Source organism: Anser anser, assembly GCF_964211835.1.
Source record: "Anser anser genome assembly, chromosome: 22".
Taxonomy (NCBI): Eukaryota; Metazoa; Chordata; class Aves; order Anseriformes; family Anatidae; genus Anser; species Anser anser.
In genome coordinates, this window is record NC_139743.1 from 7,285,859 (window position 1) to 7,299,280 (window position 13,422).

At 56.8% G+C, this 13,422-nt stretch overlaps 1 protein-coding gene across 14 annotated transcripts in view; it reads right to left on the reverse strand.

Annotated features, from left to right (window-relative positions):
* Positions 1-572: 572 nt before the first annotated feature.
* The window catches only part of NTM (neurotrimin), a 343,561-nt gene continuing 330,711 nt past the window's right edge, over positions 573-13,422 (reverse strand). For 10 of the 14 annotated variants that reach the window (XM_083808756.1, XM_083808751.1, XM_083808752.1 and 7 more), the window contains 5 exons: positions 8,448-8,582; positions 7,672-7,792; positions 6,624-6,775; positions 3,684-3,716; positions 573-2,278 (listed from right to left, as the gene is read on the reverse strand). In XM_083808756.1, coding sequence (XP_083664882.1) covers positions 2,178-2,278; positions 3,684-3,716; positions 6,624-6,775; positions 7,672-7,792; positions 8,448-8,582 — 542 coding nt within the window. In that variant the 3' untranslated portion in view covers positions 573-2,177. The remainder of the gene's footprint in view (positions 2,279-3,683; positions 3,717-6,623; positions 6,776-7,671; positions 7,793-8,447; positions 8,583-13,422) is intronic. The other 4 variants (XM_083808749.1, XM_083808746.1, XM_083808747.1 and 1 more) reach the window with 1 other exon arrangement.

The following is a 13,422-nucleotide window of genomic DNA, read 5'->3' on the forward strand; positions in this document are numbered from 1 at the left end:
GACAAGCACAGCTCCCTCCAGCCTTTCCTAGGAGAGGCACAGATACACATCTGCTGGCAACAACAAAGCTGGCCGCAAGAGTTTCTACAAGGCAAGGCCACCACCAGCGCTCCAGCATGCTCCCATGGGGCAGGGCTGGCTGGCACTGCCCATATCCTTCTGTGCCATCGTGCCCCTGGGATGCAGAAAACTGCCTGTCCCAACACAAAAATTAAATGCCTCTCACAGGGCAACGCGTGCTAACCGAATGCCTTCTCGCCCCCTGCCAAAATCACATCCTTCGGGGATAAATCCCACGTAAGGTCGGGCCCCCTCTGTTCCCACCAGAGCGGGGAGCAAATCGGGCAGAGGTGCATCCCACACCCTCTACTCACCAAAGTCTTACCTGTGATGGCACCACACCTGGGCTCAACAGCGAGGTCGGGGTGCTGTCCCTCTGATGCTCTCCACGCCGGGGCCACCCGTCACTGCAATGTCTCGGTGCTCCCTCCCTCCCTCCATCCCTCCCCATGCCCGACGGCCGCGGCGGGACAGCGCGGGGGCGAAGAGCACCACAAGCAGACGGAGCGGCCACATGGAACAATCGTTTTAATGGATAGAGGCAGAGAGAGCCCCCTCGCCGCCCGCCCGCCCGCGCCCGGGCCCCGCCGCGCGCCCCCGGAGAAGGAAAGGAAACCAAAGGAGGAAAAGAAAGCGCAGGAGAGACCCCCGCGAAAAATAAAGCGAGTCGAGTTGTCCCGCGTCTCGGAGCTTGGCCGATGGCTCGGCGGCGGGTGCCAATCACTTCGCCTTCTTTTTTTTATATATATATATATATATATATATACACACACACACACACACGCACGCACACAGACATATACATATATATATATATAAATATAAAACTGAGCTATATAGATCTCTATCTATGTCCATCCCTCGGTTCGCTTTATTCCGCTGCCAAGGTCCGGGGCCGCGTGGCGAAAGGAGCCAGAGAGGGGCCCGGACCCTGTGTGGGTGCCCGCGTCCCCTCGTCCCCGGCACCCAAGGGCGGAAAGGCGACAGGACCTGGGCACGTGTGGCCCGAGAACCTCTTCTCGTCTCGTGGAGGACCAATACACACCTAACTCCATATACAGCATGCAGTAATGGCAGCGGAAGGACCCTGCTGGGAACCGTGGCTAGAACGCTAACCAAAAAAAAAAAAAAATTATATATATATATATGTATATTTATATATACTGTATATATATATCCCATGAAAAGGTTCGGCGTCTCCCTCCGCCGTGATGTGTGGTGAGCATCGTCCATTCCCTCGGCGTTTTTGGCAATGCTGCCAGAGGAACTGTTCGGTCGGCCGCGGTTCTCAGGCGTTTCGAGCTCCTCGCCTGCGGACGAGCCGGCACAAACCTCCTCGGTGAACAAACTTCTCTCCGCTTGCTCCCCAGCTCCTGGTTTCTTTCTTTTTTTTTTTTTTTTTTTTTTTTGCATTTTTGTTTTTTAGGAACTAAGAGTTCTAGGCTCATATCAGAAAATATAATTAATAAAATTAACCGTGACTCAGAATCCCTTATCATTCACGATGTCCGCGTGGGGTACGATGAACGCGTGGCTCGGCACCGGTCTCCTTCCTCCCTTTCTGTTCGTGGCGGCGTGGTAGCTGTTGAAGATCTATATATCTATACATATATATATATGTATATGTGGATATATATATATATATTTCGGAACACAAATGGCGGCACGGTCCATGAGAAGACGGGGAAATCTCGGCAAAGAAGAAAACCTGCGCATCCGGACGGAGGGGCCCCGGGCGAGCGGGAACGGCGAAGGGGACCGGGGGGGACAGCGCTGCGCCCGACCCATCCTCCGCGCTGGCCCGTGGCAGAGAACGACGAAACAGGGGAGAAAAAGGGGTGGACGAAAAAATAAACAAAGAGGAAAGAAAAAGACTCAGTCGCGTTGCATCTTCAGCAGGAAGCCTTGGATAATTTTTTTTTTTTCCCCCTCCTTTTCAAATTCACTTTGCATTTTTTGCGTGTTTTTCCTCTCTCCCCCTCCCCCAGAAGGCCTGGCCAGACACTCTCTCAATTCTTATGATTATTTTCAGAAACAGTGAATACATCTTCTTCCTCTCCTTTTTGCTGTCGCTCGCTGGCCGTGGTCGTCGCCGCTCCGCGGGGCCGGCTCGGGGATCAAAACAGGCGGGCGAGCTGGGCGAGCGGCAGGGCGAGCAGCCAGGCGCAGCCGCCTCGCCGCCATGCGCCGTTGTTGCCGTCGTGCACTGCACCGGGGCCTGCAGGGGGGGGGGGCGAGAAACACCCGTGGTGTTAGCCACCGAGCAGGGAAGGCAAGGGAAGACAAGATACTGCTGTTCGGGACCCTGGTGTTATTGCACATAGTGGGGTGGCCGCTAAAAGGTCCCCGCCTGCAGCCATCCCCATGTCCTTGGGTTTGGGACGTGGAGCCCATCACGGTCCTGGTTCCCCAGCCCATACTGGATGTGGCACCACAAAGAGACCTCTGTAAGGGGCCTCCGAGTTTTCTCTGAGTTTATCACCTGCGAAGTTTGGCAGAAGCTTTCACCCTGTGCCCCCAGACCACCCAGCAGCAGCAGCGCACCCAGCGCCCGGTGGCACGCGGCCCCCACGGAGCCACCCTGTGTCCCACCAGTGCCACCTCTGTGCCCGCTGCCCCGCACCATCAGGGCAGGACGAGGTGGGTGACGAGGGCGATGGGAGAAGCAAAGAGAAGAGCCAAGGTGAGGAGCTTGGTGTACCACGGAGAGGGGCGCCTGACCTGGTGGCTCTTTGCAGAAACACCCCAAATTGTCCTGCCCGAGCGGGACCACCCAAGAGGTCAAGTCAACCCTCACTTTCAAGACCCCGGGACGTGTCCCCTTTTTCCGCAGCCCTACTGGGCACTGAGGACCCCTAACTGTTAGTTTCCCCTTTGCAGCACACTTCCCACACCCACAGACACCTCACATGGCTGCCCCAAACTCCCAAACTCTCCCGGCACCAAGCAGCCAGGCTCCGGGGCGGATCTGGGGACAAGAGCAGCCTCCGCGCCGCGCTATCTCCAATCCCTCCCGACATCTAGAGTTCATCCCGATGGCTGGCCTCTAAGCTTTACAAACAAAGCCACGTGGCTACCGAGCCCCAGATGGAGATGACGCCGGTCCCAAGGACCCGGCTGAGCGATCGATCGATCGATAAGATGGGGCGGGAGGCGGCGGGAGCACCCGCTGCCCCGGGCTGCTGATGCGAGGACGAGCAGCATGTTGCCCACCCTGCCACATCCCAGAAAGAAAGGCACAAAAGCAGCACTAAAAGCATCCCAGAGGAAGAAGGACTGGCTGCAACACGGTGACACAGGGCAATAGGACCACGAAGCCGTCCCTGCCTGCGCCCTAGCAAGAGGGAGGAGAGAGGAGGGGACGCGGCATGCGGAGGTGGCCCGAGGTGGCCACGTTAGTCTAGCAGGAGGGACAGAAACAGGAGGGCTGCTGAACCCAGAGTGGCTACACTAAAGCAGCAAGGGGGAAGCTGTGAGCAGCCCCAAAAACCATGGCCATAGGAGCTGCAGCAATGGGGTTTCGGGGGGGAGACGCTCGCTGGATGGGGGGGCGGGAGCCGCAGGGACCCGCGGGGAAACGGAGTAGGGGGAGCGCTGGCGTTGCGGGGGCACGGGTTACTGACCTTTCCAGGGTGTCAGAGCGGTTGTTGTCTCTTCTAAAAATCAAAGAACAAGTCAAGGTTAAGGCACAGGGGCAGTGGCAGGTTTGAGATGCTTTGCCCAGCCTGCCCTCGGTGTGGGGAAGACGAGCGGACGGGCGCAGCACGTGTGATGCTGCCACCCGAATCCAGCCCTGCTCACCTAGGGACACCGAGGGGGCTTCCCGGGGGGGTTTAGCACAAAACAGCCTCTGGGAATCCACACGGATTGCACGAAAGGGGAGCAGGAGTGGGCTTATTTTTTTTTTCCCCGACTCAAGAAAATTATTTGATTTCAGAGCACTTCATCACATTAAAGACAGCATCAAATGAGCCACTGAATTAGGTGGAAGGCCTATAATAAGAATTGCTACATGTTAGATAAAGCACCAGTTGACCTCCCTGAAAAAAATAGATTAAAAAAAGGATTACAAGATGTATTCCATGCTAGCGTCAGTCACAAGGCACTGGAAAGGCTCATGTCAGTGTACCGACATGGATTAAAGCTGTATTTGGGGGGGAGAACCCCCAAAGGTTCGTTCAGCCTCAGGGAAGAGGGAATGTGCACAAAACTGTCCCCAAAACCACAGGGATGAGACATTTCTCTTGCAACAGGTAATGAACCCATTGCACCTGGTTTCCATTTCTGCTTTTGCTGTGAAAAATAAAGACACACCCCAGGAAACGCAGCTACGGGCAGGAATTATAGGGGGATTTTGCCCCCAGCGTGGGGTGATGGGGACGTCCTGCCTGTCACGATCCCTCCGGGTCCCCTGCTCCAGGCCATGGCAGGTTAGGGCATCCTGGGGAGCCATCGGCCCCGGAGGGGACTTGATTAACGGGAGGGAAAGGCTCACTGAGCCAACTTCACGGAAATTACGCGTGGTCAGAGGGCTCCAAATTCCCTCCCCGGTGGGATGACCGCTCAGACCAACGCATCTCAGGGGTGCCTGTGCCATGCTGAGGCTCCTGTGCGACACCTCCCCACGTCCCACGTCCCTTACGGTGCGCACCAAACACCTTTAGCAGATGGGAACCCAAATAACGGGCCGCTCTCACAAAGCCATCAGCAGAGAAAAGTCCTCTTCAATTTGGGGAGGTGAGAGGATGAGCCCTTGTATGAGGTCCCAGGATACCTGAGATTTTAATCCTGTACCCCAGTAAGGAGACCACAGCCTGGGACCTAATAGAGGTGCCCCGGCTGTATGGGTAATTTGGGGAGGGTTGGTGCCAGCAGAAGCACGTGGCCCCGGAGGTGTCCTGTCCCTCTCCTGAAAAATGGGGTCATTGGACAACAATTACCAGAAAGCCCGGTGGGGAAGAAGCTGCGATAGTTTCTAAGCAACCCTAATGATGGCTTTAACCGCCAGGTAACAATGCTAATGTCTGTCACTTACAGCACCGATTTTTTTTTTTTCCCTGCAAAAAAAAACGATCGCTGTGCTCATTAACACCCAAGGTTAGTGCTACACAGGGGCTGCGGGCGCAGACCTGAGCGTCAGCAACGGGAACTTGCCCTCGCTTCAGGGAGCACAACCCAACAGCTGGCACCGACACGAGAGGAGGATGAGCCCCCACATATTTTGGGACCCTGGGCACCTTGCGCCGCTGTGTACAGCCTGCCAGCCCTGAGCAGCCAGTGCAGCAGCCACCTTTGAGGGAAACACACCTCTGGGGGGAGAACACGGCTTTTGGGGGGTTACACCACATGTTACGCTGCCATTGCAAAAAGATGACGAATGGCACAGAAATGCTCGGTGAACCCCGCAGGGCTGGGCACCACACAAACTCGCAGTGACCCCAAAACAGCTTCCCACACGCGTACACGAAGCCAGGATAAGACACCTGACGGGCAGAGAAATGCAGGAGGAGAGCAGCAAAACGACCGCGTTTCCAGACACCTTTCCTGCCGCACCCCCGGCACAAGGCGTTAATTGTTATTTTGTTTTCCTTTTATTTATTGTTTTAAGTCACTGCAGACGTACAAGCCAACTGAGCCAGCCCCTTTGGACACACTGGGGTCCTGCTGCAGCCCTCTCTCCTACACAAGAGGGGTTCCTTTTAACCTCTGGGCTTCATTAAATGATTCACGCATGCTAGGAGAGGGTTTGCAATGCCAGGAGAGCTCAAGGCCAGAGCAGGTTGGTGCTTCCCATCAAACCCTCTTAGACTAATTCCAACCTCCGCACCACTCTGGGGTTTGTTTAACGTGGGCTGGGATTAACGTCACCCGTGGTCACTGTTACCACGGGGCAGGACTGCCACATGGGTGCTCTCCGGGGGTTTCTGCTCGGTGTCCCCGACAGGACATGATGTGGAAGGGGTGACAGTGACACACTATGCACACACTGGCCAGCTCGCTGCAAACCTGAAGCGGGCCCGGGACAGGCTGGGGAAGGAGATGGGTGGCAAGGACGAGGACAACAGCGGGGCTGAAGCTGGGAGAGGACAGAGGTCCCCAAGCCCTGCTTCTCCTCTAGGATTCAACAGTGAAGATCGCCTGTCCTGTATGCCTTGCAGGGAAATGGCCCCGTGGCCATGGCACGGTGCAGAGGGATGGCTGGCAGAGGGGGGATGATGCCTGGGCACCTTGCTGTGTGCCATCTCTCCTCCCAAAACTAAAACCAGGGGATGCTTTCAAGCAGAGCCTCTTCTGGGCGTTCATCAGAGCAAGATGACGGAAACCTGCAGCCAGGTCTTAACTTCGCCTCGATGGCGGATGCCAAAAAGTTGCCCAACACCTCTAGGCAGTGGCACACACAAAACCCAAGTTGTGAGTCTCCAACCCGTGCACTGGGCTAGAAAAGATGAGCAGGAAACCCAAATCTCCCCCAAAGCCCTGGCTTCCCACTGCAGGCCTCGCACATCGGCGGTCGCTCCGGGAAGCCGTGCCCTTCCCCGGCCCCCTCCCTCGGCCCCGCTCACCGTAGAGGATCATGCTGGCGTTGGTGTTCCCTAGCTGGTTGGAGGCTACGCAGGTGTAGTTGCCGTAGTCCTGCTCGGAGACGTTGAAGAAGGTCAGCCGGGAGAAGAAGGCTTTGTTTTCCACTTTCAGCCCTTTCTGGCCTTCGGCCAGCCTGGGAGGAGAGCAGAAGGGGAGAAGGTGATGGGGACAGGATCAGGAAAGAAGCTCGTGCTGTTTTCCACGTTGCCCTGTCCTCCAGCCTGGCCTGACCGCAGGGACATGGGGTTTGGGGGGGAAGACGAGCAGAGCAGGGATGAGGAAGGAGCAGGGAAGGTATTGGGGAGGTATGGAGATGGACTGCTCTGCTGGACCCCGTTCTCTGGCTGCCAGCCCTGTGATGTCTGGAGGTGTCCCCAGAGATGCAGAGGAACTGCAGCAGTGGGACAGCTCTGGGGCTTGCCGCACTGCAGAGGGAGGGAGGCACTCACCCCTGGGGAGGGGAGTGGGCGAAAGTCCTCCCACCCAAGAGCTGAGCCCAGCTTCCCTCTCTGCATCAGCCCCGGGGGCTGCCTGGTCCCCCCCAGCTCCAGAGGACGATGTCTCGCACCTTCCCCTTCCCCACATGCCCCCCGACAAGGGGAGGTGATGGGGCAGCGGGCACTGCAGTGAGCAGCCCCGGGTGTTACAAACCCCGTGTCACCACATTCCTCCTGCCCTTCCAAGAGACATGGACTGACGCTGCCCTTTTGCCCAACACCACGCATCATAAAGACAACTGTTTCCATCCGCTCCTAACCGCTCAGCTTCGCGCTGCTGATATCGCTTTCTGCTGTCACGCTTCCCCAGGCAGGGATTTACCGTGAGACCCAAATCCGGAGGCGTGGGCAGCAGCGATGCACGCCCTGCCCGCACAGATGGAGACCAAAACCTGCCTGGGGATGCTCCTGCCCTCCGGTGCATGCCGCCACCAGCCCGTTCAGCCTCCAGCATTTTGCAAAAAATCAAAGCTGCCGGTGCTGGGGGTCCGTGTGCCCCCTCCCCAGCCCCCCGGGTCCCCCAGGCTCTTACCGCTTGTCGTCTTTGTACCACTGGAAGTTGGCAGAGGGGACGGCGGAGGCCTCGCACAGCAGGATGCCCTTCTGCCCCACCGGCACCCCGGTGCTCTTCGCGTCCGAGATGTACGGCGGGTCTGCGGGGAAGACGGGAGCCGGGGGTTGGTGCCTCCCACCCCTCTCCTCTCACTCCCTTCTCTTTCCCCATGTCCCAGGAGGAAAAATCATCTCCGAGCCCATGTCCAGCTCCTGTTACTCTCACACTTCTTTTCCAGGGGGTTTTGGCAGGGGGACCCAAAGCACATCCTATCTCTACTGGAGCTCCCTGGCTCTCTGGCACCAGCTGCATCCCCCTGCTGATGCCCAGCAGCTCAAGGGGTGGCCAAGAGGAGTTTGGGAGTGTGTTTACCTCTGCCTCTGAGCACAAACAGTGCTGCTTTCTTCCTTGCTTTCTCTCTTTTGTTTTCTTTTTTTTTTAGAAATGAAAAAATGCCTATTTACTGCTCACTTCTCTCCTCTCCCCGGAGGTTATCAGCACAGCATCTCACCATGGGCAGAAAACCCAGGTTGAAGGAGACAGCTGAGGAGGAGGTGGAAAAAAAAAAAAAAAAAAAGCTTGAAAAAAGGGGAATAAAAGGGCAAAACACCACCTGCTCAGAAACCTGCCACTGCCTGCCTCGGCACTGGGGCCAAAGGCGGGGTTTGCCCAGCGTGAATGTCCCCAGCCCCTCGGGGTGGGATAAGGTGGCCCCATCCCATGGCCGGTCCCCAGCAAGCCCCGAGGCTACTCACAGTTGACGGTGACTTTGACTCGCTGGACGACAGGCGCTGCCACGTCGTTGGAGGCGCTGCACTCGTACTCGCCCGACTGCTCCCGCGTGATGCCCGTGATCTCCAGGTACTCGTCCTCGCTGATGAAGCCCACGGCTGCGGGGACAGAGGGGTTGGGCTGTGAGCGAGGGGAGGCGCGGCAAGCCTCTGCCCACCCGCGACCCTGTCGCACAGCCCCAGGACCCACTGTGAGAGTCCTAGCCCAAAATCTCCCTGCCAGGAAGGTGCCTGCGAGATCTGGAGCCCTGCACTGGCCCCAGCCCCGCTGAGAGCATCGCTTGCTGAGGATATTGTCCCCAGCAAGTGTAGGATGGGCAGGGTGGTCCTTGCCAAACCTGCACCGACTCATCCCACCCCACCCTCCAGCCTGGAGGTGCTGTCAGGCTCTCCGTGCTCTCCACAGAAACCTCTCCTTAATTTTTCAGCTTCAATTAACTCATGGCCAGCTTTCTCCCATCGGTTTCGGTACCGACACCACCCTTCACCTGAAAGGCTTTGTCCCTCTCCCCGTACCACTCCAGGCTCAAAACCACCCAGCTTTCTCCAGCGCCCCGTGGAGCCACCCACCACGCACCCACCCCGTCTTTTCCCCCGTGCTGCACCACAGCTCCTGCTTTACTCAAACCCGGCCAGATGCAAGCAGCAGCTTTTCCTTTTGTCCTGCACATTACATCCCCTGCGCCGTGCCGGAGCCTGCTTCTCTTTGAAGCAGCAGCCCAGCCGGCCAGGCACAGGTGCTGGGCTGCGATAGTCGCTGGGCTGATGGAGATCGCGGCCTTACAGCAGGCACCGAGTTAAAAAAGGAAACGCGGCAATTAGGACGGGGCTGCTAAACATCCTGCAGAAGCACAGCTCGCCCGCGAACCGACAGCACGAGCGGGTTTTAAACAGCCCCAAATGGGGAGGCGGCATCTTATTCCTTTCCTCGACACCTCCCCATCGCCCCATCTCCTGCAGCTGAGACGCGATAATTACGGCGTGAAGCATCTCCGAGACCGGTGTCACACTTAATATTCCTATAAATTCTAAACGGTAGTCCTTGGTACATATGTGTGGCAATTGGTGTCATATTTTAATTAGGCTTGCCCTACACCATCTGAAATTAATAATAGCTTGAATTACCAGTGTAATTTATAAATTAACATTGCTGCAGCATTAGGAAATAAATTAGCTCTGGACAGCTGTTTCTGGGAGTGAGTGCCAATGGCAGCGAGGCCGGGCGCAGGTCCCCGCTCCCTGGGGACACGTCGAGCTTGGCCAGAGGGGCCGGGCGATCCCACCCTGGCCCTCGCTTTCACCCGGGGACCACGGCGTGTGTGCTGCGGTGGCTCCATGTGCTTGGCCGGTCAACCGCGTGCATCTTGCTCCCAACTCGTGCATGCAAAATGCATGCACGGGAGCATCCCGGTGGGGCGCACGCTGCCCGCGTCCCACCAGCTCGTACTTTTATAACTCCTCTTCCCATGGTACTGAAATAGTGAGCGCAGTCACACGCCGCCACCCGTGGAGGCGGCTGCCTTGTACGCACACCTAAATGGGGGTTGCATATAGGGCCTGAGCCAGCACTGGTGCATTTTGTTTAATGCCACCGTACGGCTACACCAGGCCAACTCCCAAAGCGAGCACCCTGCTGAGATCCTGATGCCCAAATCCCACTTGTCACTCCTGCCAGCTCACACGGGGCTGGTCACAGCCTGCACCAGCAGCAGCTGCCTTGGCATCGCGCAGCCCCGGGGTGCTGCACATCCTCTGCTCCCTCCCCAGCCCACCCGGCCTTCTCCCTGTGCTCAGGAGCCTGACCGAAGCCCCCTCGTGCTCAGGCAGCACACTGTCGTGTGCTGATCCAGCCTGGAAGGCAGCCCCACGTCCCATCCCCGTCCCATGAACTCCAGAAAGGGGTGACACGACTTTTCCCGTGCAGCCTGCCGTGACGAATTGCTGCCGTCCACCTGCATCCTCAGCCCCGCGCTGAAATTGCACCGGAGCAGCTCACGGTTAAACCTGCTGAGCTCATCACTACTTAGCGCAACTGAAGGGCAAGATATGAAGGCGTTACCCCAAAATCAATATCCTTTGGAGACACAAAAATTACAGTTTTATATCCACTGGGCCTGCAGCAATGTGGGCTGAAAAAAAAAAAAAAAAAAAGAGAGAGAGAGAGAGAGAGGGAAGGAAAAAAAAAGATCCCTTTTATGGCTGACCCAGAATTGGCTTCTCAGTAGCACAGCGCTGCCTGCTGATAAAATAACGGCACAGCCGGTGGCCTTCAGATGCTCTGCGTGCAAATCTGACTCGGGTTTATGCAAAGGCCCAGATAATTCTCTGCTTCAGAGCCCTTCCCCGAGCGCGTGGGAGCTGGCTCGCACGCGGCAAGAATTATCGCTCGCCGTAGCCGAACCGCGGTCCTCGTCTGCGGTTTGATCCGGGAGCAAGGCAGCCCGAGCGCGTTTCATTACCCAGCAGAAGACTTTGTTAAAGTAACGGCAAGGGTCAGCTTGGCACCTGCAAAAGCTCGGGAAATTGAGAGATGAAGGCTCTCGGCTTTCCCTGTGTGTCTGCAGAGTGCAGGAGTCTGAAATAAGTGCCCGGTAATTGGCCTGCGGAGACGCAGAGTGTTCGGGGTTTTGGGGTCTGACACACTTTGCATTGGCACCTGTGGGGTTTTGGCTTTATGTAATCGACCCTGACACAGAGAGCCCTCAAAGTTACCAAAACATGGTTCTTTGCACGGGAACTTGACAATAATATCATTATGAAGACCATGCCTGCGCCGGACACAGCCTCATTAGTGCCAGGTACCCCGGGGCAAGGTAAAGGGGAAAGGAGGGATCCCTGCCCCAGGGCACTGGCAAAACAGGCAGTGCCGGGTGAGTGCGGGCCGGTGTTCTCCTTTACCTGCCTGACTTTAATCCTACGTGCACACAGGCCAGCCGAGATGGTTACATACACAGGCACAGAAGCCGTGCAGCCACAAGATGCCCATATATTTATTGCTCCTGCAGTCGTGCAGTGCGCGGTGCCGGAGCTGATTTGTGCCTGGTTCGGAGCCGGCCGGGCAGACGCTAAGCGTGGAAGTCTCGTCTCATCTCCTTTCAGTGCCTGCCTGCCAGAGGGCTTAATGAACAGGATACCCAACACTTCTTGGGTTTTATATCGAGAGCTTCTTCTGATGGGGAAGTGGCAGTAAATAAAGAGAGAAGCCATGCAGCTTGTTATGCGCTGCTCCAGCTGAGAGCACTGGAAATGAATGGGCTCAAAAATCAACGCGGTATGCGAGGAAACAGCAGCTCTGGCTCACGTCCTCCCAACCCCTCCTGCAAAACGGGCTTTGCTGGGAAAAAAAAAAAACAAAAAACCAGCGCCATAAAGTTGCTTTGCTGCAGCCGGCACTGCTGGATCGTGCCGGTGCCCACATCGGTCGACAGGTGAAGGCACAGACCGGGAGCAATTGCCGCTCCGCTCCACTCTGTGGCCTCTCTGGTTTTTTCTTGCTTCCAATGGGGGGGTCGTGTTGATATCCGGACAAACCTCATTCATTAGTGACTGCCAGGGAAGGAAAAACAAATAGACGGGACCTGGGGAACAGGGCCAGGGTGAAGCAAACACAGTCTGTAAGCACAGCCCTCGCTTTATTGAAAGCAATAGGGTGCACTTGTCACCGTGGCCTCCGGGGTCCCCTGGGGCCGGTGGGGCACGGCAGGAACATTTATCCACACGCTGGGTTGCACAGGAACACAGACGCTGCTCTGGGGTAAGCTCAGCTCCCAAAACTTAGGAGCAAGGCATAACCCTGCCATCCCAGTGCGGATTTTGGATGGGGACTGTTTCTGCGACCGGTCTCGCATTTATGACACCCTTTGGGATTGCGATGCAGTCCTCCCACAGGGCACACAAGGCCGAAGCCAGGGCAACACATGGGCATCGGGGTCCTGGATCAGCACCCCAGCCACTGCTCCCCCTTCCTCCACCACCGCCTGGAGCTTGGCAACTCCACCTGAACCAATTTCGGGAACTTCTCAAGGCTGCCTCTGCCTGAGCACAATTAGTGGCTGAAATATTGCAGGAATTAATGGCAGAGCTCTCTCATCTCCTCAGGAGCTGCAAAACCAGCACAGCTAGCACCCATTATTATTAATAATAATAATAATAATACTACACAGGGCAGAAATGGAACAGCCACTGACGGCTCCAAAGAACAAAGCTCGCTCATCCGCTGAGGATGAGGGACTAACCCGCTGCAAAGTGGGGACACAAAGAGCGGCACGGACAGGGACAAGGGGCCAAAAACCCAGCCTGGGGAGGAATGCAGGGGAAGGGGAGCTGGAAAACCAGAGCCTGTATCCCCCTGCGTGGTATACACATCACATCATGTACTAGTTAGGGCTTCCTCCGGCAGCCCTGCGACTCTGCAGCTGTCCATAAAAGCCAAGACTCAGGGAACGGGAAGCAAAACCACAAAGGATGGAGGGGAAAACTCAGCCCGGAGCTGCAAAACAGCCTGGACAGACTCGTAACGAGTGGCCCGCATCATTAGCAGAGCTGGGATGCTCGGCAGCATTTGGCGTGGCATTCAGGAGCCTCCAGCACGGCCTCACCAGAGATGGCCGCGAGCAGCCCAAAGCACAGAGGTATAAATAACCGAGCGACGGCTCTCGCGTGGCACGGCGGAGATCGGCTGCTGCTGGTACATTTGAAAGATTGCCATCCAGAAGGCAGCAGTTGGGGCCACGCTTTGCAAAGCCCCTGGAGGAGAGGAGCCTGGCCACTGCAGTGCTGTGGAAGCTGGGATGGGAGGATCTGGCCAGACCAAGGTGAGATCCTGCTCCGACATGGAGCAATAAGCCACCCCCCAAAATGGCTGAGCAATGCTTGGGGTCCTTCACGGAGCACATGTGATGTGGCACGAGGAGATCAGGGGCCCCAGACATCCATAGTC